The sequence below is a fragment of the Cygnus atratus genome, chromosome 2, assembly GCF_013377495.2.
Source record: "Cygnus atratus isolate AKBS03 ecotype Queensland, Australia chromosome 2, CAtr_DNAZoo_HiC_assembly, whole genome shotgun sequence".
NCBI classification, from domain to species: domain Eukaryota; kingdom Metazoa; phylum Chordata; class Aves; order Anseriformes; family Anatidae; genus Cygnus; species Cygnus atratus.
The window spans coordinates 139,607,548-139,633,155 of record NC_066363.1 but is presented as its reverse complement, the minus strand read 5'-3'; the positions used below and the strand labels follow the sequence as shown (position 1 = coordinate 139,633,155).

General features: G+C 39.5%; 1 protein-coding gene across 1 annotated transcript; it reads right to left on the bottom strand.

The window, feature by feature from the left end:
- Positions 1-218: 218 nt before the first annotated feature.
- Positions 219-25,554, bottom strand: DCAF13 (DDB1 and CUL4 associated factor 13). Its single transcript, XM_035546160.2, has 11 exons — positions 25,413-25,554; positions 23,785-23,984; positions 22,430-22,537; positions 20,240-20,329; positions 19,304-19,459; positions 18,510-18,587; positions 14,444-14,526; positions 12,367-12,531; positions 9,418-9,553; positions 1,331-1,494; positions 219-525 (listed from the first exon to the last, which is right to left on the bottom strand). Exons 1-11 carry the CDS (start codon positions 25,480-25,482, stop codon positions 438-440), a joined length of 1,338 nt encoding a protein of 445 aa, XP_035402053.1. The 5' UTR covers positions 25,483-25,554; the 3' UTR covers positions 219-437.
- Between the last annotated feature and the right edge of the window lie 54 nt (positions 25,555-25,608).

The following is a 25,608-nucleotide window of genomic DNA, read 5'->3' as shown; positions in this document are numbered from 1 at the left end:
ACTTTTTTTTTATGGAAAATACTAAGCAATATTTATAGTCATTTAGCATCTCTCATTTCTGCAGGAGAAGGCTTCCGCCTAAAAAGCCCAGTTGAATTCCAGCACTGTTGTCTGAGCACCTCGCCAGTACTGCCAGTAAAAAGTTAAGTTCATCCCACTGGAGGAGAAGCAAAGCATTTCCCAGACAACAGCAGCAACAAAGAACTTTGGGCTACAAGTACCTTGAGAATTGCAAAACTTTTATTTTTGTAATACAAACTTCAAATATGAGGCTTACAGTAAGTCTCATATAAAGAAGTTTCTGGGTTTTATATAACTTGTGCCACCTTTCATCCAGATTACACAAGTTTTAAATAAGCTAAAAAAAGGTATTTATTCAACTGTCATTATTAATATTAGCAACTTTAACAGTCTTGATTTTGTACATGTGAAAACAATTATTGCACTACTGCTACAATATGTTTCTTCTTCTCTGACACCAATGGCACAGATCCTGGTTTGCTGTGCTTGCGACGATTCAATTCTCTAGAAACAGAAAGCAGAAAAATACAGTTCAGTAGTCATCACAGAGTTAACAAATACCAGCTTCCTCCTTAAGAAACTACTTGAAATAAAAAAAATAATAATAATTTAAGAATTGCTTAGCTTTTATTAGCCAAAACCAACGCATTTCCTCCTTTGAGAAGGAGGATTGTCCCTTCAAAAAGTATCTTTAAAATTGGCTAACTCAGAATAGCTTCCAACTGACTCTTTTCTTCGGAGCACAGCTTTCTTCGTTTTCACGTTAGCAGAATTTGCTGCTCAGATTTGTAGGTAGCTGAGAAAGTTGACTAAAACCCACCACTTTCTGTTTTTATTATTAATTTCATGGCTACAGCAAAGTATGCCACCTTCTGCTCCAATATCCCAACATGACAGCAATCCAGGTGACTGAAAACGCTCGTCCTGGAGTTTGCATTAAAAAACCCCAACAACCCACACCTCAAACAGGCCATTCTGTTTCTGTTGCAGTGGTGCATCATGTCACACGTAACGGAGCACTGTGGCTCTTTCCAACATGATACGCAATCCTGTTTCTTCAGCACGTTTTTGGGAAGCAGCCAGTGTCCTTGTTGATACTGGCACCTGTCTCCCTTTTTTTTTTTTTTTTTTTTTATAACCAAAGGTTAATCCATCCAGCAGTTTGTGATCACTTTTCAGATGTTAGAAGTAGCTCATACTCGTTCCTCCCACACCCTGTAGCTCTAACATTCCCATACGTTGCTACCACAGCACTGCAGTGATGCATTTTATTAATGCAAAGACAAGAAGATAGAAGAGGAAGACATACTTTCGCCGACGAGCTTCTCTCATGATACGTTGTTCCTTGATCTGGCAGAATATACTTTTAGGCAAGTGACGGTGCCGAGCTATGCGTTTGATCTGCGGGTGATGCTGGAACTTCTCCTTCAGCTTCTGATTGTAGTTCATAGCTGCCTTCTCTCGTGGTGCCAGCTACAAGGAAAATAACACAGACAAGCGCGTTATAAAAGTACAGGGACTTAACTGTCAGGATTTTCTCTACAAACACTGAACTTTGGCAGACAGTAAAACCTCTTTGATCAATGCACTTGCTCTCCTAACCAATGCTGATGATCAACTTCCGCTGTTAAAGATTTGCAGGCATTTTAGTCACTAGTCAGTATAAGTACAAAAGCTATAAATGAATTGTCTTCATTAACTGCTTTACAGACAGCTCTTTACGTGGACTAAATCTTATCCAGCACCTTGATCCATTAGGAAGCACGTTGTACATACGAGATTTCAAGTATTAGCTTGCCTATATGGCACACAGGGAGTTCCAGCTTTCATCATGCAGCTAAAAATATCATAGTATCACAAACACGTGAAATAAAGGTGAAATAGTACTATCACGGAAGGACATAAATTTCATCCACATTTACAATTATATCCGAGACACCGTTAACAACGCTGAAACTGAGAGACGTCTCTTCCTTACAGCTAACTTAGAAAGTAGTTTTTCAACTAGGCATGTTTCTTTTGGTCCTAGTCCTTGTTTATCATGAGGAAAATTTGTGTGTGCTGTGTTTCTGTTTAAAGCATGCACTGCTTCATGAGGAACAGCAGTATTTATGTCTTTGGATTTGTGTGGTCTCCAGGAATTTCAGCCGCATTTTAATCTAGTGTGCTTTCAGAATGTAACTAAAGCAGCAAGTGAATCTTTATGGAGGAGGAAAAAAAAAAAAAGTCCTCTATACCCCAAACCACTTAGGGTTTTTTTTATAGCAACGTATCTACATCCTATCATCCCCTTCCTACCCTCCCTCCAAAAAGACTGCAATAATATAGTGTATTTTACCTTCCTCCATTTATTTAATCCACTATTAACTGTTCATAAAGCCTTCAAGACAAAACAGTTCAGACAACTTCTATTAATCCATCTTTGCAACTGGCTCGGTTTCACTAATTTCTTACTTTCTAAACAGAAAACAGAACCCGTGTTTCAGACAGACACGCACACACTTTATTACAGAAAAGAAATCTGGAAATTTCACCTACTTTACAAAGTACACTTTTTTTTTTTAACCTTTGAAATCAGCAGTTGGCTATTTCTTCTCCACTCTGGAGGTTACCTTTAGAAGTGATTTCTGTTATAATATTTCATAAATTCTGAAAATGTTTATCATACTCAGACAATTTTGGTCAAAAAACTGACCAAAAATGGTCTGAAAGCAGGTAAACATAAACCATATGAAAGAGGTTTCTCCAGGTACAAAATGTGGAGCTGCTCATCACTCACAAAAATCTTATTTCAGGCATCCAATACACACAGTATTCTTACCCTCTGTTTGCCCACACCATTGCGTTCATAAAATTAAATCCGTCTGCTTTACTTATATTTATCATAACGTCTCAAACTGCAAGTGAGTAAATTCTACAATCCTAACCCAATATAACTATCTCCTTTTTAGTGAAATTTACTCTAGTGAGCCAGCCTGAATGGATGGTTCTTTCTCAATAAATCCCAGGTGTTCCCACTCTGCGGAAAACTGCCAACACAATCCAAATTAAAGAGCTTTTATTTTAATTAAATGCAATGATTTTTCTTTAATTTAAGAAGAGCAAATTGCTGCTGGTTTAGCGTAACCTTGATGATTCTACAGACAAGAGGTGAATCTGTAAATTAAAGATACATCCAGGACATCTTATTTAAAAAATTAATATAGATTAAGCGGTGGTTATGTTTGAGTCTCATTCCCTTTTCACATGCCATGCAGCTTCTAGAAGGGCACATAGCTGGTGCCTTCTCATCCAACCACCGAACACCAATGCCCCATATGCCAGGCTGTGCCTCTGTATGATGGGGGGGGAAAAAGTGTATTAATGACAAGTGTCTATTCACCAAAAATACCAGATAGCCAAGAAAGCGGACTGCAATAAAGTACTGAATTCCAATTTCTTTCTTGCAAGTCATGCTACAAAGGTCACCCCGGACAGCTGAGGAGACCAGCTTCCCGTACTGCTTTGGGCTGAGGAAGATGCCATAAACACAGCGCTGGTTAGCAGGACTCGAGATTTCATTTACAGGGACCAGAACACTCTACAGTGTAAAAAATTTGGATTTACGTGACATCATGAGTGAAAGACATGCTCAGAGATGATGTTTGACCCTTTCTCCATACATCCTAACGTGAATGTGGAACTTCCTTCCTATATGAGGAAAACAGAAATCACGTGGTAGAAAAGTAATTGATTGGTGCCAGTACAACGGCTCTATTACACAGCGAATACCTAGAGTGAAAAACGGGGAAAATAACCCTAAAATGCAAGTTGTTAGCAAGAGGAAGATGCGTCCTTAAGAACTGCCTATGCCTCTTTCCTCCCTCCAGATGCTAGAGGCGAGTTATTTCGCACACCCTCAGGCAGAAGGAAAGTAAGCATTTTTCTGGAGCCCTGACTGAAGAGCTACAATCACCTTTCAGAAACTGTACTCCTTTTAAAGTGGGCTGCATCTGTAGCACTTTATCCCACTCACTACTAGACTCCTCTAATTCAACACGGGAATATGAAATGGCTGTTCATCAACCCTCTCCAGGCTGCCCTTCTAGGTTAGGGCAGACAGAGCACAGATGCAACATATTTTTAGAATACAAACATATCCCAGCAATTTTCTACACTGTAGCTTGTGTTTAAAATTTTTCCACTGCTTTGATGAAAACATTCTTCCAAATTTATTGCCATTAAGTTTATTACTTGTTATTTCCTGGAATCAAAAACTTACAGATTCTTTCTGTCTAAATGGACAACAAAAAAAGAAAGGTGATGTAGAAGCGGAGAGCACAAAATCGTAGCTAAAGGGACGAAGCTACGTGTGCACCGAATCACAATCGGGAGATCACTCTGAGAAGAACGCCGTGTCACTCAGTACCTGGTGCTGCTTGTTATCAGCCTCATCTCGCACAATGGGACTGTGCACTAGGAGGAGACTGAAAGGATCTACAATTACTTCAACAGTTTTGATGCACTTTGCTAGATCAACACCGAGACTTGTAATTGCGCTTTCTCCGATCTTCGGTTCTTACTCAAAAGCCATTTCTGCACCTTGTAGGAAAGCAGAAAACTGATGTTCCAACTCTGTTACACTCACATCTCACACCAGCTTTACACTTACTGAGAGACAAATCATTCACAAGCATAAAATTTTCTTCTTCAGTTGTCCGGCGCTCTGCCTGATCCTTAGCTACTCTGGAAAGGTAACAGAGCCAAATTTTGCTGCTGTTAGTCACAGAAGTAATGTTACTGACATTCACACGTATTACAAAAAAAATTGCAGGTGCAGGATTTTTCTGACGTGTCAGTGTACTGAAGAACACTGCACCTTCAGGTTTTACTGATGGTTCATTGCTTTCACTATGATTAAAAAAAAAAAATCTCTCCCTTTCTTTGTACTAATTATATGAATTCTATGTTATTAACTGAAATTTACTCTATTACTGCTTTTCCAGCCTTTTCCCTCAGACAAGGCTCTTTTCCCTCTTTTCCTCCAATCCAAAGGCACGCCCCTTTTCAGAAATCCCCAAGACCACAAGTACAAAAGCTTCACATATATTTAACATGCCAAGTTCAGGTACACGTCAAGTCCATAAAGTACAGTATTTAAAAAGTCTGGAGTATCTTAAAACTCTTTTGTAATTGGGTCTTTCATTTCAGGACACGCAGAGCTAGATGTTTACTGCCTTAAAAATAAAACCTGTGAAGTCCTATTTACCTTCAGACTGTTACTGGGGAAAAAATACATCAGTTTTTATTAAAAAAAACTAAACATTGCAAATTATTTTAAAACAACTCCTGCAGTAGATCCAACAGAAAGATTTGGGTTTTGTTACCCCTACATAAAACCCATGCAGACTTAACTGCCAGTGAGTGGAGACACAGCATGCCTCTGGCTCCTCCAGACGTTGATTCTTCCTTTAATGTTTCACTGATTTTAAATAATGACTGCAGTGCCAAATACATTAAAAACCAAAAGAAACATGCATGTCAGAACTGATGACTGCTGGGGTAGCCACAGTTCAGAAAGTACAACTCTCCAACTGCATAAATGTTCATCAGTCACAACCTAAATACTGTATCCAGGCTAACTTCCTTGGATCCCAGCAATGCTGAAAACAAGACTAAGTGACCGAAAAAGAAAAAAAAAAATGTTGGATTACCACTTTTCTTTTGCTATCCACCCCCACCCCCAAAATATCCATCTTAAATACAATGTATTACAAGATGTTGGCATTATATCAGAAATACAGTGACCTTTGGATGAGTCATTCAATCAAATCTTCTCGGCTAAGAAAAATAGCAGACCAAGCGACTAAGCATTTAAGACACATTCTGACACTTCCGACAGAATTACTGAGTGTTCAGCTTTGAATATTCAAAATGTTCAAAAAATAGCCACAGACTATGGGAGAACTGGACTTTTATAAAATGAGCTAGCACATGTCTGTGAAGATAAGAATGCCAGCTCTCTAAAAAAAAAAAAAGAGCAGGTGCTAAAGAAAAGCAGCGGAATCTGATAAACAGCCATTAACACTTGCAACATTAAAAACTGCAGGAACTACCAAGTTGGATGGAGCAAGGATTAGCACAGCTGCCTGCATCCACGTGACATTCCCAAGGTATATCCAAGAATGGGATGAGCTGTGAAGGTTCCACCCGAAGTCCTTGTAGCAATTATTCCCTAAACACATAAAATAAAATTTCATAGTGCTTCCAAGATCTTTTATAGCAACTCTATCAGCTCTGGACAGTTACTAATTTAATATTCATATTCTGCGTCTTGCTAAATTCAAGGCTTCAACAACCTCGTACAAATCACAATCGTGATTGAACATATTTCCACATAAGATACAGGACTGTGAAACACTCTCTCTTCTTATTATAACATAATTCTTCACAAGTTCATTAGTGTCACCCATGTGAAACGAGAGCAGTTTTTCTACATAATTCACTGTCCTTTTTAAGTTCTTCCCATATTTCTGAATAGCTTTGCTTTCTTAAAATGCCTCTTGATGTTGCAAGGTGACAAGCTGTGTATTCTAAATGATAGGATGAATTTTCATTTCTGATTAAAAAAAACAAACAACAGAACGTAACAAACATGCCACTTGACCTACAGGTTAAAGGTAACTATTGACTTGGTCGTCTTGGGAATTGGTGGCTGAAGGTCAGAAACCCTTACACACAGAATCGCAGAATCGTAGGGGTTGGAAGGGACCTCCAGAGATCATCGGGTCCAACCCCCCTGCCAAAGCAGGTTCCCTAGAGCAGGCTGCCCAGGTAGGCGTCCAGATGGGCCTTGAATATCTCCAGAGAGGGAGACTCCACAACCTCCCTGGGCAGCCTGTGCCAGTGCTCTGTCACCCTCACCGTGAAGAAGTTCTTTTGCATGTTGGTGTGGAACTTCCTGTGCTCCATTTTGTGGCCATTGCCCCCTGTCCTGTCCCCACAAACCACTGAAAAGAGGTTGGCCAAACTCCTCTGTCTCCCACACCTCAAGTATTTATAGACACTGATGAGATCCCCTCTCAGTCTTCTTTTCTCCAGGCTGAACAGACCCAGGTCTCTCAGCCTTTCCTCACAGGGAAGATGCTCCAGGCCCCGTATCATCTTTGTGGCCCTCCGCTGGACTCTTTCCAGGAGATGCTGTGAAAACTGTATCCCTATGATCCCTTAGTAGCAGAACTGAATCCTCTGCACAGCCTCCAAGAGGCACGTCAAGCAGGAATGGTGTGCTTAAAAACATAAACACAGGGTATTTTGTGTAGGATTCACTGTCAGGTCAAGGAACACAAGACTGTTAATGTGCAGAACATACCCGGTACTAGAAAGTCGTAACTGATAGTGCCTTTTCCAGACCCATCTCTTGCCAGTTGTCACTGATGTAAATACCACAGAAAAGAGCAGAAGGTAATTTACCACTCTACATCTTGAATACTGGAACAATAGCTAAGTAGTCCTTCTGGTACATAACATTCCTGTGACGTTGTGTTGGTTTTCCCAGTTACTACCCAGAGCAAAGCATCCTTACTCTTTCATAAAAAAGGAGCCATTACCACCTAGTAGTCAACGGAATGTAGTTTAAAATGCTATCATTCTACGTGAAAATCATGTTTTTGACATTCTTCTTACCCACTTGTTCTTCACAAAAAGGGTACAGAACAAAGGCGCATGTCAGCAATACCACAGATGATTCTGTTCTGGAACAGCATGTTAGAGAGACAGAATGGTCCTTCTGTACCGAGCACGAAGATAGTTAATAAGGACAGAAAATTTCAGCTAATACTGTTAAACAAGATGAAAAGGGTCTTCCTGTGAGACTATGGATACGCCAACAGGAAAACACGTAACAATACTGCCCAATACTGCACTGTTTGAGTAAATTTAACATAAAATTTAAATCAAAAAGTAAAGCCTGTAATGGACATTGCAGAGTCCTTGGAATTAGCAAGTATGGGGCTGATATTTATGTGTTAAATGTTTTACTGAAGCTCTAGTTGGAAAAATCCGAAGGATCAGTTCAAAACAGGAAAAAAATAACATCCTAAACACAATAGAAGAGTTAGCCCACTAAAGAAATTCAACCTAAATAAGAGTTTGTAACCACACATATTGTGCAGGCTATAGAAAAAACATAGCTGTACAGCAAGGACGGGAAGGATAACGGGGCTCCTGAATACCTACGGTGAGTCATGGCTAAAGATAAGCGTGTTGTTTCAGGAGTGCTGCTCCACATGCAGCCCTTCACAGAGCACAACAGCCCACGAACCTTCCTGCTCCACGCTGCAGCCCCAGTACTCCCGCCAACCCCAGCCCACTCCCCTCTATGCAGAAACTATCACTGATGGAGCTTCGCCTCGAGCAGCCCCAGCCACAACTACGGAACAGAACCGTCCCTTTAACAGTACAATGTTCTTCCCTGAATTACGGCTTCCCTTTCCTCCCCCCTCACTCCTTCCCAAGATCAAGCAGGAATTCCTCCAAGAATTGTTCGACAGTTCTGCTTTTTCTGATGGGCTCAGAAAGAGCCGTGTAAGCACCTCCAAGGTACCCTAACAACGTGAAGCTACGTAAAGGGACTACTCCCAGTGGACAAAGTGTCAAATTCATTCTCCAAAGTTACTCAATGCTTTAATACAGCTGTGCAGATGAATACATGTAAGTGCTAACTGCAATAGAACATTTTGGCCTTATCTATATATAATCATTTGAACAAGTGTTACTGAAAAAGACATGCATTCATTGGACTGATGTCTGCTCCTACTAGGAAGGCTTCAACCGAAGTGACAACACTGAATTAAAAGGACTTCAGACTAGCTTGACCACTTGATATTTGAGAGTTACATAGTTTAATGACAACCTCTGATATGCATTGGTGCAAGTAATCTATTTTACAACGCATACGCTGACCACAGAATGCACTAAACTTGATCCACTCAGTTAAAATTTTTTAAAAGTAGCAACCCTAAGCTTCAGTAGAATCACTTGCGTACGGCTAGCTTCTAGAACTAGAAGTTATTGCTTTTTTGTTAGTACAGAGGGATGACTACTCACCTGTAGCACCAAGATAGAAAACTCCGGTTTAGTTAAAAGCGGTGATTATTGTTAAAATTAAACAAGAAAAAGAAAAACCACAACAACCTGTACAGCAATACAAAGGCATGTAATCTTACTAAAAGCCACGGTAAATGCAATAAGCTGTATTATTGCATGTTAGTTTTCAAATTAAATGCAAATGTCAAACTACAATTTTACATTTTCCCTTTAGAGACAAGTGTTTAGAAGTTGAACAGACTAACCAGTTGTAATAGCAAAAAACAAAAACCACCAAGCATCGCCTTGTGGTAACAAAACGTATCTTACCACTCCCAGTTTCTCAGAAGCATTAGCCTTCCACAGACGGATATTCATCTCATCTGAGCCACACAGAATATATTTGCTATCTGAAGTCCATTTTACAGTGATGACATGCTGCATTCGCTTTGTGTGATAGACCTCCCTAAAGTGAAGAAAAACATTTTTTAATACTTTATTATCACTTTTCCTACCGACATAACCTCTGAAATAGCAGAACGTTTTCTGTTCAAGGCAGAATCTATTATATATTTTTGCTTCTTTTTCTACCCATCCATTTGGCATATCAGTCATACAGTGCAGCTGAGACCTTTCTCTTTCTTCTACCCAGTTATTTTTCCAAGTAAAATCCAAGTAGTAACAGAAAGGAAATACAGAAACAATGACAATTCAAGAGCCATGAAAAACTAGACTAAGGTTGAGCCTGTCAGGAGTTGCAAGAAAAACAAATGTCATCAATATACCACCTTAAATAAGCTTTAATTGGCTTAACCACCACTTTAACTCACACTCAAGTGATACTCTACAGAAACAACAAAGTGAAAGACCAAGCACAAGAACCTTCTGAAAACATCCCTGCTCACATCAGGTTTTGCTGACATTAACGTTTAATACTGTGTAAGTACATACATGTTTTCAGAAGCATTTCTGTATTTACTTTCATTTTACTAGTTGGCTCAGTAACAGACTTTTCTCCACACACCTTTGGGGAACTAAGTATTTTACCTTTTCTTACTCTGAATTTTCAGCCTTTGTCTCTCCCGTTGCTGTCACCACCAGTTATTAACTACCATTCTCCGGGAAAGGAAACACACAAAAGATGGCCATATAACCTGGTTACGTCATTTAAAAAACTCACACAGACATTTGGTTCCATTTACCAAGAACTTACAGAATCTAAATCAACTTCGTAATAGATCTTATTTCTTATGGCTACTCAATTTCTAAACTTCAGCTTTCTTTTTAAAATAAAATGAAAAGCAATGGAAGTTAGGAGTTGTTCAAACTGGCGAAAGATCAAAAGTCTGAGTTAACTGGAACACAGTCAGGATCCTTACTTAAAGATACACTCAAGTGTCCTCAGCTTTCCAACAGGGATCAGATCTTCTGCTTGGAGACCTCTCTTTATTCCACAGGATTCATTTCAACTATGCAGCTCTGAATAAGTCCAGCTTTTAAAGAATTTTAAGTGTCCCAGAACGCCCTAGCCAGCTTACAAGTGGCTAAGTTCTTCACTTGTAAGGCTCTTCCTCACTACATTTACAGCAACCACAGAGAGAGAGAAAAGGAGAAAAAGGAGAGAAAGAGAAAGGGGAGCAAAAGAGAGCAAAACAGAAAAATGCCTTCCTTATCAACAATCTGCTGTAATGGGGAATAAAGCCCTTTACCCTTCTACTGTCGTATTATGGGGTCTGCCCACTTCCCCTCAATGATGTGCTTTAACTTTGCCTAGCACCACTTTTATGAACATTCCAGAGAAAGGAAAATCCGTGGAAATCAAGAGATGTGAACCATGGTGTTTAATAATACAAGAATTGGGGAAGTAAAAAAGAAACAACAAAAAACAACAAAAGAGATGGAATACCTATTATATTTAAAATACTATTACAAAACAAGAAAAAAAAGTAGAACTACTTGTAGATTAGCTATGAAAGAAAATAGAAACAGCCCTTCTCAGTCCCTAAACAGGTATAGGACCATACAGACATGCTGAATAATGCATACATAACTACATTGAACAGTAACAAAAATATATTTCTCCCCCAATCAGTATTCAATATTCCTCAACCCCCCCGCCCCAACCACCTCAAACTTAAACTAGTTGCAATTTTTTTTTTTTTTTTGGGGGGGGGGGGGGGGGGGGGGGGGGGCAGTGGAAGGCAACTAAAAGAAAAAGTGAAGTTAATAAAGAAAAAAAAAAAGAGTCTGACAGAGAATAATGAAGGTAGTTTTATGAAGAACAAATGATACCAGACAGACCTGATAACTTGCTTTGATTTTCATCAAATTGAAAAACAAAATAATAATAGTAATGGAGACACAGTAGATCCAATCTGAACCTCAGCAAAATATTTAATACACTGCCTTATGAAATCTTACATGAGAAACTAATTCAAACTGAATTGTATTCAAAGCATTGTCACATGACTCAAAACCTGACTAACACAGCATGAACAACAAGTAATAAAGTGCACTGAATAGGATCACAAAAATGTCCCGGACTGATCCTCAGGAACCCACACTAACAGTGCTTTTCATGGGATGTCTTTACTAATCATCCGTATAGGATGAAGCTAGTCCCAGAAAACCAAGCTCTACAATATTCTAAGGCCTGCAGACTCCGGTGGTGACACATACAGTACAAAGTGACCTAAAAACACTGAAGATACACAGACAGGGGAAGAATATAGGATTTATCTTGGTAAAACACAAGCGAGTATACATAAGGACAGTAATTCAAAACTGATACTGCATCTTGTTGGAAAGCAATCACGTCAAGGAAAGCATGCTGCCATAACAGAAGTGTGAATTTGCAGATTATTACCAGGGGAAAAGCTAAAACCCAGATGTACACAAGAGGTGGTATCACACCATAAAAAAGGAAACAAACAACCCATAAACAATCAATGCTTCTTTAGGAACACAGCCTCCATTCTGGATACCTTTGCATTAAAAAGACAAATAAAACATCGTATCTAGAAGACCCCACCTTAATTTTAATTCAAAATTGCATCAGCACTGCTACTTGTTAAACGCAAGTTCTACGCTACCACATTCTCCAGAATTACCGGTTGATTACCTGACCTGTCAATCTCGAGGTACATACAGAATAAGACTTCGATATTCACAGAAAGTGAATGCCTCAACGAAGATGGGAACGACTAAGAATTTTGAGGCCTAGGGAGGGAGTTCACTGGGATGCATGAGAGCAAGAGAGAGAGGTGTAAAATCACTCACCTGCTGTGGCCTTTGTCCACAGGAAAAATGCGGACAGACTTATCAAAGCTGGCAGAGACAAATTCTTTCCCCGTGGGTGAATAATCCACATCAAGAACAGCAGACACGTGATCCATATGCACCATGACAGGCGATGAAAGGAAGCGCATATCAAAAGTATATAAGCTTTAAAATGAACATATGAACAGCTTAATATCTGAACCACTTGTAAGTGAACAGCACATTTTTGCTACTTTAATCATACACAAATCATACTTGAAGATAGATCACACTGCAGAGGGAATTCTTTAAAACTGCAAGTAACACATGAAAGGTAAAAGGTGTTGAAGTGAAATAATATCAGGAAATAATTATCAGGTGACAACTAAATACTTCACACGAAAGGTAAGAATGATGTAGTGCTTAGAGGTTGAAAAAAGTTTACTAAACAGAGGATTTAGTTATTGAACAGGACCCAGGTTTCTTGTTCACTCCCAAAGAACAGGTAGGTCTCCAACACTCCCTTCAGCATCTGTTTTTGGGTCACTGACTGACCTGTTTCTCCAACAACCACACTCCGTCTTCAGATGTACGTATATAACCTGAACAAGCATCTCCCAGTCACTTATTCTCATTATGGCAACACTCTCAGCTCTGCAAGGTTTCTACGTCTTCCCATAATGGGATCTCCAAGTAATTCAAAGTCTACTGTGAAGTTCCCATTTGTTTATCACCCTTTCCTACAGCTTGGTGGTCTTTATACCAGTCAACCAGTGACTCTGTAGAGTCCAAGTAATGCTTGTCCTTCAACACACAGAGATACTTCTTAAGCAGAGCAGAACTGCACTGTCTGTAGAAAAGCCTTACATTAAATATTAACACAGCTGCTGGACCTCAGCTGGTTAGCTTTTAAGCACTTCAGAGCTGAGGCAGAACAGGTGATGCCTACCCATACTCCTTAGAATCAACAACCTACTGACACATACCAAGGCACAATAACTGCGCAGATCATTAATTTGCTCCGTCTCAATAAACCAAGATGATTTAAAGACAAAGCATTTAACGAACCCAGATTTAAGTATGCTATTTAGTAGAACTACTGTATTAAAAACTTGTAATTTATCAGCAGGCTCCTCACCCTCCTTGCTGCAGATGAATGCATAGCTGGAATTAATTCAATGTCTTTTACTCAATTGCTTATTGGCAACTATTCCTTTTCCTTCTGAATTCCCCAAGAAAAAGCATCACATTGGAAACTGCTACTCTGTGTAATTAGCTAACACTTCAGGCATATTGTTGATTTGTACGTTTGCCATTGCACTCATTAATTGTTTTAGTTTGCAAGAAGGGAATTGCCCCTTACAGTAACAGCTAGCAATTTCAGTTTAGTGTGGGGAAAAAATGACATAAACAGACTAGGTAGCCTTACTATGCCATAACCAAAAATGTGAAAAGCAGTACATTATATACAGCACCCATTTTCAAGGTCTGGGCCAGATTCTATTTCCTTGGAAAAACAGCCTTAAGATAAGCGATAAAATCCCTGTGTTCCAGAAGAAAGCAGAGATCTATTGTTAGATCACTGACTTCCTGGAAACAAGGATATGGAGCACATTTTGCAGTGGCCTAGTTTTGAAGAGACAGCTTTTTCAATATCAGATTAGCTATTCACATGAATACTGTTGCCCAAAAGTAAAATACTGCTGTGAGATGCTGAAAGGATAAGCACTGCAGTCTTTGGAATTGTTTCACAAAAGATTAATTTTAAGAAATGTTCTCATCAAAATAGCTGATCAGTACAATATATCAAGCTTCTCATGAGCTGGTAGGAAAATAAATACTTATATTGCCTCGGACTGGCAATATTATTTAGTTTCCAGGTCCTATTGTAAACTATGCTTGCATAGACTTAACTGCATTTTTTGTAAATTAGAGTGCTTCCACACCCCACCCACTCCGGTACTGAAAGAGGCAGTCTACCACTATTTTTATTTTTATATATATTTTTTTAAGTCATTTTAACATGACGATAAATCACTAAGATACAGAAAATAAAACATAACATGATCAGGATTATCAAAAGCAGGATCACACTTACTTGTAATCTTCATTTGCTGCAGTAAAAATGAAAGCTTCCATGGGGTTCCAACACAGTGTATTTGTCCTCATGTTCAAGATAACCTGGAAGATATTTACACATTGCTACCTTGTTGCAGGCAATAAAATACTGGCTATATTTCAAAGCTTCTTATACCATGGAGACAAACAAACACTTTCTAGATACAGAATTATGGTAGAGCAATAGTGACATAAATGTTTACTTACCAGTGTTACAACTGGAACTGAGACACCCTAGCTCTCATCACATGCCCATTGCTTCATGCTACACTGTGATTAAATTTTATTCTATAAATCATCTTGGAAGCAAGTCCTTCTTATTGTTCATTTAAACTGGGATCATCATAAGAATTTCACTCCATTTTATTCACTGAAAACTTCAGTTAAGTGCTGTACAAACAAACATGCCCAATTAAATGGTTATTTCAAAGGATACGGTCATTAAGCAATGCTATGATCTGGAATCTGCGAAGTGATTATAACACTCTGTTGTTCTCCCAGTTATTGCTATCCCTTCCTTATTTTATCTCTAAAATTGCAGTTCCTGAATTCTCCAGGCCAGGTGCCATTTCTCACTGAAGTGTCACGCAATGTGTGCAGCAGTTACTATGTTGGAATTTACTCCCCACTGTCACTGCATTAGCTGTGAGTTACTTGCTACAGACTCCTAAGACTTACTTGCTGCTATTTAAGCAGATGACTGCAAAGAGGTTGCCTTGGCTTGAAGCAGGAGTAATGCAGCTGATGACTGATAACAACACCCTTCTACTAGAGAAGGGTGCATTTGGAAAGAGCTCTCAAGCAGCTGGATGCCTCCACCTTGAAGGAGGCAATGACTGCTGGGCCACTGGGGGGCAGGAGGAGGTGATCTGACGCCTGGTATGACACAACAGCTTTGGCTTCTGCTGAGTCTTGAAGGAGCTTTCAAATTTAGAAAGAACTCCCGTATGGTATTCCTGACACAAAGTAGATGTATAATTTCAACTTATTAACAACCTGCACATTTTCCATAACAATGCAGGCCAGCCATAATCCTACTTGAAAATTCTGAAATTTGTCTATTTTATGCTATGGTACTCCAAACTCATTTCTGTTCTCACTTCGCTATACCAAACACCATAAATATGTAGGCATATAACAAAATATAATTGTATGGTTGTGTTCATTATTTTAAAAAAATAGAATTTCAAAGCAAGTTAGTAGTGATGACCGCTACTGAATCCTCACAAAAAGATTTGGATCGTGACTTTATAAGTGTGCATAGTCTCACGACTCTCATTCTCCATAAAACCTCATTTCCTACATGCCATTATCCTACTCAACATGAAATGAAGTCTCCACTGCAAAATACCGCTCATTTTCAGAAATTACATGCACCCAGAACAGAATGTAATCATCAGATGTGTGAACTGCTTTCTATTTTAAAAAGTGACTTTACTGCAAGGATAGGCCACTGAAGGGCCCTGTGTTTACAGTAGTGTGACAACTACAGTTTACTCAGATTCCAGAATTTTTTTTCTAATTATAAACCTTGTGTGTATATATTGTGTGTATATATATATATATATATATATATATATATATATGGGAAGCTAAGGATCAAGAAGAGTTCTTTAATCTTCTCGGTTCAAGCTTTCTAGGCATTGCAAAATGAGCACAACACTAACTGAAACACATTATATGTAAAATAAACATTTTAAATCATAACACAAAGTAGACCTAATATTGCTGGAAAATCCAGCTTCTTCTCAAAAGGGGTCAGGTTTGGTCAAAGTTCATGCTCCACATACTGCTTCGTAATTCCTCCACGCAAACTTAAAGCATTGAGTTTATTGCAGCAGTGGCATTTGGAATGAAAACAGTGCCTGTACAGTTCTAGCGTTACATTCAGTAACAGATATGTAAGGCAACCTGGGCTGCAAGTAATTTAAGTCACTGTGAAGATGGTAGGAGCATTTCAGAACTATCTAAACTTGTAGCAGGAACCATCTTCTGAAACTCTTTTTAATCAACTGTAGATATGGTTAGTCATTTCTTAGGAAAAAGCCCCTATTAAGACATGACAAATATGTGAAGTTCCCAAGACTTGGCTACCTTGTTTTATTTAACTGTAAGCACTTGCTAAAAAAGAGCCTGGAGATTTTGAGATTACTTCAACACAAAACCAGACCACCCAAGTAATTAATCTGTCCTTTACTATCTACAAGGCTTTTGACTGAGGTGAACATCTCAGATTGTTACTATTTCTGGCAATGGATAACACAGTTTCCATAAGCTCTTCAAAGGTGAAAGTCTATCTTTAAAACCTCCCAAGTTCTTTCCTTCTGTGATCCTACGGGTTACACGAGCATGTCTTTCAGTTTCCAAGCACTCTACCATCTAATAAATGTCTTCCTCTTGTTATACAAGAGGAGTGCTCCCCTTCATCCTACCATTTTTTTTTAGATAATTAATGATTTCGTATTTATGGAGCATCTTACCATCTTATTTGTTCTTCTTTGAAACATAAGCCTGTTGAATAAGGCTTCATGGGCAGAAAAACTGGGCAAGAGAGCTACTGCTTCATGATGTGGAAAGTTGTACTCCTATTTCCATTAAGAAATGGACTCAACCCCTGTTGAGTTCCAAATTCACAGTAGTGTGCGACCCGTTTTGCTGACCTATTACGCAGAAAACAGCAGTGCCAGGAACTGTACGTAGGCAAGGTGCCTCTGTAAGGGACATCATCCTCTTGGGAGTTACAGAGCTCTTTGCTCTCAAAGCAGAAACAGGCATAAACCTTTCTCTCCACAGGGGAATCATTCCCACCCCAGCAGGAACCCGACAGAAGCTACTGCATCCACAGATGCAAGCAAGCACTCATCAGTTTTACTCTTATGGCAGGAAACGTGCCTAAGTACGGTGCTTACTAGGTACACATGAGATACACATACATACATACACCTATTATTTACATTATGGGTATACATGTGCATGTATATATACTTTTATATATATAGCATATAAGTAACACATCAAATTGTTAGACTCAAACTTAGTTCACAAATGCTCAAACTACATCCCCTTAACTTGTAACTGCAGATCTATAGCACTGGCCGTGTTTATTTTGACACTCAGGTCTCCAGCTGGCATTACTGACTTTTTTTTTTTAAAAAAAAAAAACATTTTAAGCACTCTCTCTGTGGCCCAAACGAAACTTCACTAAAAATTATTGGGGCACAGGAAGAGAAAGAAAGAAACACTGTTATGCCAACAACATTCCTATTTTATAACCATGTGAAAGACCATTATAATGTTCTAGTGTATATTAGAGCACCTTCATTACAGACAGTATGTAACATCCAGAAGGATACTGAGAGTATAGTCATGAGCCGTAACACTGTATTTTAAGAAGAAAAATTGTAAAGATAGCTATGGGATTCAAAAATACAGCAGTTGATCCAGGTTAATATTTCCATATAAATTACTGGTTTCTTGTTTTGAATCGACACACACATTTTGTTAAAGATTAACAAGGATCTTCATGTCACTGGTAAAATTCCATATGTATAAATAGAATTTTGATTTCACTGCAAAGGAGTTCTGAAACGTTTACACTAGGTGCATACGGAAGGATTTATCTCCACGTGAAAGAAAAACACCCTTTTAAATGCAGAGCAAGGCTCTCCATTGGTAGAAAGGAAATGCCTTAGAAATTACCTTGTTTCCTTCAAGCAAGGAGAAAAAAATAAAAATCACACACACAGAGACACAATGCAATACAAGAACATAAAGTTCTTATTGTGAAATTGCTGTCAGATCAGGCACTTTATCAAGAATTATAACAGAGTGAGCATGACAGCCCGCCTGAATGCAGAAAAAGGCCCTTCTAACTCTGGTTTAGAATTCAAAATTAATTCAAACAGAGTTAAAAGACTCAAAATTAAAGATGATGAAAACTCGGTGGTTCAGAGCTTCCCCTTCTGTATCTTCATCAACACTTAGACTATTTACATATTAATTATTACTATCGTAACCTTCTGTTAAAAATTAAAGCCATAAATTACCTTCTTTAATGGAGTTGATTGTCTCATATCATACAGCACAATATTTCTGTCAGAAGCACAGCTTCCCAAAAGGTATGTCTAAATAAATAAATACATAAATAATCAGTGTACGTTATAAAGATTTTTAGAGCATAGTCAACAGCTTACATTAGATATCTAAACTATTTCACTATGCTGGTAGTCAAATAGCAGTTCCTTTTCCAATTAAGAAAATACATTAATTGTTCTTTGTGTGCAGCTAATTAATCAGCAAAAACACTTCAAATAACTTTCCCAGTAAAATTCAGAATCCACCCAGTCCTCTCTACAACTAACAAGCACTTTCTCTGCACTTCATCTACCAACACAGCCCACCCAAGAGCTATACAGGAACTGCTGGAGAAGAGCAGATCAGATGTGGTTGTTCTGCCATGAAGAGGGGGAGAAGCTGCTGCCACAAGCAATAAGGACTGCCACAGATGAGAGCTCCACAGCCACACAACTGCTACATCATATAACATGATATAATTGAGGTACACGATATGTATTGCTGTGGGCAGAACAGAGACTGCCCTAATTTTCTTTCCCCTCTCCCCCATTAACAGAAACAAAAGATAAAGGGATGCAAATATATGGTACTATCTTTTAGGGCAACATTGCCATAAAATATACGTATACAACCCCCTACGTATTATGTGAATACACGTAACAAAATTTACATTTGGAAAAAGCAGTTAAAGACAATGTTAACAGAGTTTAGATCCTATACTGATCAAGAAAAAAACACTGATTTCCAATACGTAACAAAAAATTACCTCAATAGGATTAAATTTTACACTGCTTATGCTATCAAAACCCCATGTCAATGAACACATGGGACTGGTCCTTTGCTCATCCCAGATGTCCACTTGCTGGCCACAGGTGGCAAAAACAGCTTCTTTCCAGTGGTGGTCAATTCCTGTATACACTGTCTTTAAAGGAAAAAAAAGAAAAAAAACGAAAACTTACAAAACCAAATGTGTAAGTAAATGCCTAAGCTTATTAGATGTACATTTACACAACAGGGTGGCTTTCTGCATTTTTTCTGTGTGCTCATTTAATATGAATGCATGCATTTCTTGTTAATTTCTAATGGGGTTGGCATTAGAAGCCCATTTACAAAGTATGGCTAACTTTAAAGCAAATGGAAATTTTATGAGTACAGTTAATTTTCAGTTAGGAAGCGTAAAGTATCTCCTACACATAAAAATAATTAAAGGGTTTCAAGATATCTATTTATAAAAGAAACATTCAGTTTTCTTAAAATAAGCTTGCAATCAGTTCAAGGTGCTGAAGTATATTTATTTCTGACAAAAGTAGATTAAAAAGTCAAGTCAAAATTTTGTACTGAATGGCTGCGAGGTGTGGCATGAAAATAAAGTTATTTAATGAAGACGAAGCATTGACAACAGATAAACAGACAACAGTAAGATCTGACGAGTTCTGAGAAAAGGGATGATTAGTATAGACAGATCTAAGCACTCTCTGATGGCATTTGAGATATTCCTTCCTAGTTACATGTAAAATAAATATAATAAAAATTTGGAGATACTCTTAAAGCGCCATTATAAAATTTGATGCCATCACCTTACAACACAGTGTGATAACAGGTGATATCAACCTATTTCTCTCTCCTCCAAAACCTACATAAGAACTGATTCAAATTTAACTCAAAAGAAGAAAAGTGGGAAATCAGCACTTAGATTTACTACCTTTCCAAGAATTGTATGAATTGGTTCTTCTTCTTCTCCATATGCCGGGCTCTCCATCTTCCATTGCTTCACAGTTTTGTCATCACCGACCTGGAAACAGTGGAGAAAGCATGTATGGTTTTACAAAAATATATTCCCTTTACTTTACCAGTCATCTTTGCAAATACAGGCAGCCTTTCTAAAGGCTACTATATATACAAAAGTAAAGTGCTCCCTTTATGCCTCCAAGTGACAGATTAGTTCTCCTTGTTGGATTATTTCACTAGAAACTGACAAAGTACAGGTACATGGTCTGGCTGGGATGGAGTTAACATTCTTCACAGCAACCCATATGGTGCTGTGCTTTGGATCTGTGCCAAGAACAGTGCTGACAGCACCAACATTTTGGCTATTGTCTGCACAGTGTCTATGCTCCCTCTGATTGCCCACCCTGTCGGTTGTCATGTCGGACACCCCCATCCACAACTAGGCTAGGGGTGGGCAAGAGACTGGGAGGAGATGCAGGCAGCTGACCTGAATTGGCCAGAGGTGTATTGCATACCACAAAACATTGCGTTCAGCAATAAAAACTGGGGTAGAGGAAGATGAAAAGAGGAGACAGGTGTTGGCTTCCAAGGTAACTGCTGCTCAGAGACTGTCTGCTTGTGGAAATAGGTGATTTCCTTTTTGTTGCTTGTTTGATTGGTTTTGCTTCCCCCCCCCCCCACTTTCTTTCACCTATTCAACTGTTTTTATCTTAACTCATGAGTTTTTTCACTTCTGTTCTTCTTATTTTCTTCCCAATCCTACCGCTGTGGAGTGGAAAAAAACAGGCAAGAGGCTCTATGGGTGCTTGGCTAGGATGAAGGCGCAACAGTATACCCTGCTGATTTATTTCCAGAGCCAAGGACACTCATATCTGCACACTTTGCTCCAGCATCTTTATATCTGGCTATATTTAAACAAATTTTGCTTGAATGTGATCTTCACATGTAGATTTTTTATGCTAAGTTTGATTTAAACAAAGGTTTGTCTAAACATTGGCAAAAAAAAGTCTCTCATCTAGTTGTCACTTTGGATATTCTCCAGAGATACTACCAGGGTTGAAAGGAAAAAAAAGGTAAGCTGTAAAGTGACTGCTTATTTTAGGTTACATTTTGTGATTCTTGATCAGATGGCACCTTAAACACCACTTTATCTTCTGGAAGTAATTTAATAAGCATGTAAACTGCTAAAAGTCAGTCCACCTCAGTTGCTCCAATTACCTGTGCCTCATCCCATGCTACCTCTCGTATTATGCCAGCACAAGCTTTTGCGTGGCTGCACAGTGATCTGGATCAAGGAAACAGACTGTAAAAATAAGTTAGCTATGCATGCTTAACTTCCTCTCCCAATAGCACTACTTCTCTTCTTCCCCTCTCTCAATCCTCAGGTAGAGAGATTGTCAAAAAGGGATTCTGATTTGGAGTCATTTGGAATTTTCTGCTGAGACTTTCCCAGCATTGTAACTACTGTCCTCATGACCTGGTATCTACTTCAGAAAAAATAAATATATAGCAATTAAAATAGCTATTGTGGGAGAAGGTGGTTGATTTCCCTTCTGTTGAGCTCAAAAGATGCAAAACCCCAGTACGCTAGTCTTAAAAGCAATTCTTTTTATTTTGTTATCTTAGAATTGTTCTAGTGCAAACAGGAAGACGTACTACTTCCAAACAGCTTACATGCAACTGAATTAGTTGTGGTTGATACAAATGAATAAAGTCTTATTAACATCACCTTATTGAACATAATTACTCAACCAAAGCCATCTTGAATAGATCAGGTTATCTTTCACCACAAGCTATAGAAATAGTCAGAGAAGTAACCATTTCCATGTCTTCCAATGAACTTAACCTACCTAACTGTTCAACAAACATAATTACCTGCTTCTTTAACGAAAACTAGATTACCCAAATTCTAATTAAATGGCTCCTTTAGCAATAATCTGGTAACTATCTTTTCCATAGTCTTGAACAACATCCATACACCAAAAGTATTTTGATCATAAACAGAATTGTTAGGTTCACAGACATATTGAATAAATTAGTTCAAATTCTAAAATAACTTATTCTCTGCTATGCAGTAATTAAATATAAGTTGCTCACTGGAAAACAAATGGTGAATAGGCACTCTGCATTGTTAGAGTGTATTAAGGAGAGATACTGTACTTACAGTAAAGAATGATGTACCACAGAAACGAGCACACATGCCTCGAACAAAGCCTTCATGGGCTTGTAAAGTACGAATACATTGTCGTTTGGTCAAGTTCCAAATTCTAACCTGTTAAAAACGGAAAAGTATTCTGTAGTTATTTAATTAAGTTTTATAAGTACAAGAGATCACATATGCTGTAACAAAATGGCGTAGCTGGCTTGAACACTGGCCAGATTTTATAACATTAAAACTTATTTATTCCCTTCTTCACAAAAATTTTTTTAAAATGCAGCTCTTTGCTTTTCACCCCATCCTCCCACCCAAGCTGTACACCTACCTTATTCTTCCATTCCCCTATTTTTCAACTAGAATTCTTGCTAAAATTGTATCATTGCTGTTATCTTTTAGCAAAAAACACCCCCTTCAAAGGGAAAAGCACAAGGAAATAACCTTTGTAACCACGAGGACGTTCTCATTCCAGTTGCTGTATTCAATTTTATAATGATGTCCACCTCTTGTAGAGGTTTCTGTTTCAAAGTATTTTGGCCCATTCAATAATAATTAAAAAGAAAAGTAATGGAGGAGCTCAATTTTTATATTTGTATGTATTGTTAGTACCCCATACTTTAGTTGCTCTACCAGTGTATAAGAAATCTGTCCAACATTTATTCCTCTCCTCTTTGAAAAGGTTAGTCTCCACAACTAACATGACGTGTACGTTCTACAAAAAGCAAAAAGCAAGTAGGAACCAAGAAGACACCTTTAAAATATACAAATGTTATCAAATGAAGAAGGTATGGGTAAGAGGACAGAGAAGACAAGCATATATTTTTTATGCAAATGACTCCAATTAGAGTACCCTTGCTTGCTATCTTTAATATTTATCTAAAATATTACAAACAAATACAGGATTAGCATTTTTTTTCAATATGCTAAATTATTATTCCACAAAGGTTTTGACTGCATGCCCCTTCCTCCTAGCTCATCTGACTTCACATAATCTTCTGACTCTGCAGCAGTTCACCTTCTTTGGAGGGGGTGTGGAACAGCAAAAAGCAATCATTATGGACTGCAAATATTCATATTCACTGCTCCATCCTGAGGAATTGTTAAATCCCCTTCTCACAGCTAAAGCTGCTGCCTAAAGCTTTTTGAAACCCTCTGTGTGCTGGGAGGTCACAACCTGCAGTTTGAGAAACACTCTCCCAAACTGGGTAAGTTGCACCTTCTGAGAGAAGATCACATTTGAACAGAATATAATATCACAGCTCAACAAAAACACAAAAGAAAGGTAACTAGGGAGCACTTAAAAAAGAAAAAGAAGGAAGAAAGGGACCTTTTTTTTTTTGTTGTGGTTTAAAACTGCAGCTTACCTCTCCATCACACGCTCCAGACAGTACTGTAGACAAACTCTTTGGATGTTTGGCCATGCAATTAACTCCATCTCTGTGGCCATCAAGTGAGCTTAGAAAAGGTTTTGCAAACACACGTTCTAGCTTTGTTGCATTCAGAGCTCTGGTGTACTCTCGTGGAACCTCAAACGGATGCAATACGGGGTCATAGTTTCTTGGAACTGCAGTAAGAGTAACACAGACATTAGAAACCCATAATGTGAAATGTAGGTCAAGGTGAACTGAATTAGAAAGCTTTTCTCGTTGATTTTCCTGCTGTGGAGAATTTTCTGTGACACTGAGATTTTTACATGTATCAAGCAAGGGTCTCTCTGCATCTGTCTGTAGATATACCTTAAAATAAAATGAGAAAGATAGAGGATATTGGCATGGTGCTCCTGGCTTCTGTCACCACTGTTCTGTTTTATGCAAAAGGGTTGAAAACTCAGTAGAGCAACTGTCAACAGATCATTCATCAAGACTTAATACTTAGTTCAGTCTGCTGATCTCCAAAGTACATTAAGACCTCTAAAATCTCTGATGAAAAGGAGCTGGATATCACTCTGCAACATGACAGAGAATTTGATTCAACAACTTACATACAAATCATGCTTGGAAAATAAAGATCACAGAAGGGCTGAGGTCAGAAGGGACCTCTGAAGGCCATCTAGTCCGACCCCCTGCCGAGCAGGGTCACCTACAGCACACTGCGCAGGATGGCCTCCAGCTGGGTTTTGGATATCTCCAGAGAAGGAGACTGCACAGCCTCTCTGGGCAACCTGTGCCAGTGCTCTGTCACCCTCACAGTAAAGAAGTGCCCCCTCATATTGAGCTGGAACCTCCTGTGCTTCAGTTTGTGCCCGTTGCCTCTCGTCCTGTCGCTGGGCACAACTGAAAAGAGACCAGATCCATCCTCTTGACACCCTCCCCTCAGATATTTATACACACTGATGAGGTCTCCCCTCGGTTTTCTCTTTTCCAGGCCAAATAGGCCCAGCTCTCTCAGCCTGTCCTCATACGATAGGTAAGATGTATTCAGATGTCCCAGTTGGTAACTTTAATAATCTTTTTCCATGTTATAAGGAAATAAATAGCAATAAAGCGTCAGTTACAACACCCCTCCACACAACACAGCCCCCTGCTTCTAAATCAATCTGATAACAATGTATGCAGAGTTTAAAATACAATAGGCCCCCTGTCCTCAAAACCTAGCCTGATATAGCGCAGCCGAGACTTACCCCTGCTCCTCCTGACAACGGGTGGCGATTTTACAAACCGTGTTACCGCCACTACGGAGAGAAAACCCAAACCACCACGCCAGAGGGGAGCCCGGCAGGGAGGAGCGCAGCCAGCCCCGCTCACGGGCCGCGGGCGGCCGCCGCCATTTTGTCGGCGGCGCAGCGAGGGGACGGCAGCGGGGGCGGCCCGGGGGGCACCGGGCGAGCGGCTGGGGGCAGCGGCGAGCCCCGGGGCTTCACGGTGCTGCCAGGCCGGGCTCAGGAGATCGTTGCCTCCGCCTCAGAGGCTCACGTTGGGGAGGGAGCAGGGCACCGGGTGGGGAGAAGGGGTCCGGGGGAGGGAGGCAAGGGGACCGGGGGGGTGCTGCTCACCGCGCTGCAGGTCCAGCTTCGTCTCCCGGACATAGTCGTCGGGGTTGCGGCTCAGCACCTTGACCCGCATCGCGCCGCGCCGCCCGGCTCCTTCCCTCCTCCTTCCTGCATGTGACCGGATGGGCCGGGCCGGCCGCAGCCTCGCGGGACGGGACGCGGAGCCCCCGCGGCTCACCCATCGGTACCGGCACCGCCG

Coding starts and splice junctions, on each gene's coding strand:
- DCAF13 (XM_035546160.2), bottom strand. CDS start 25,482: ATGCGGGTCAAGGTGCTGAGCCGCAACCCCGACGACTATGTCCGGGAG. Junction 23,985..25,412: donor GAAGCTGGACCTGCAGCGCG/GTGAGCAGCACC, acceptor CTCTTACTGCAG/TTCCAAGAAACTATGACCCC. Junction 14,527..18,509: donor AATCAACTCCATTAAAGAAG/GTAATTTATGGC, acceptor AATATCTTCCAG/GTTATCTTGAACATGAGGAC.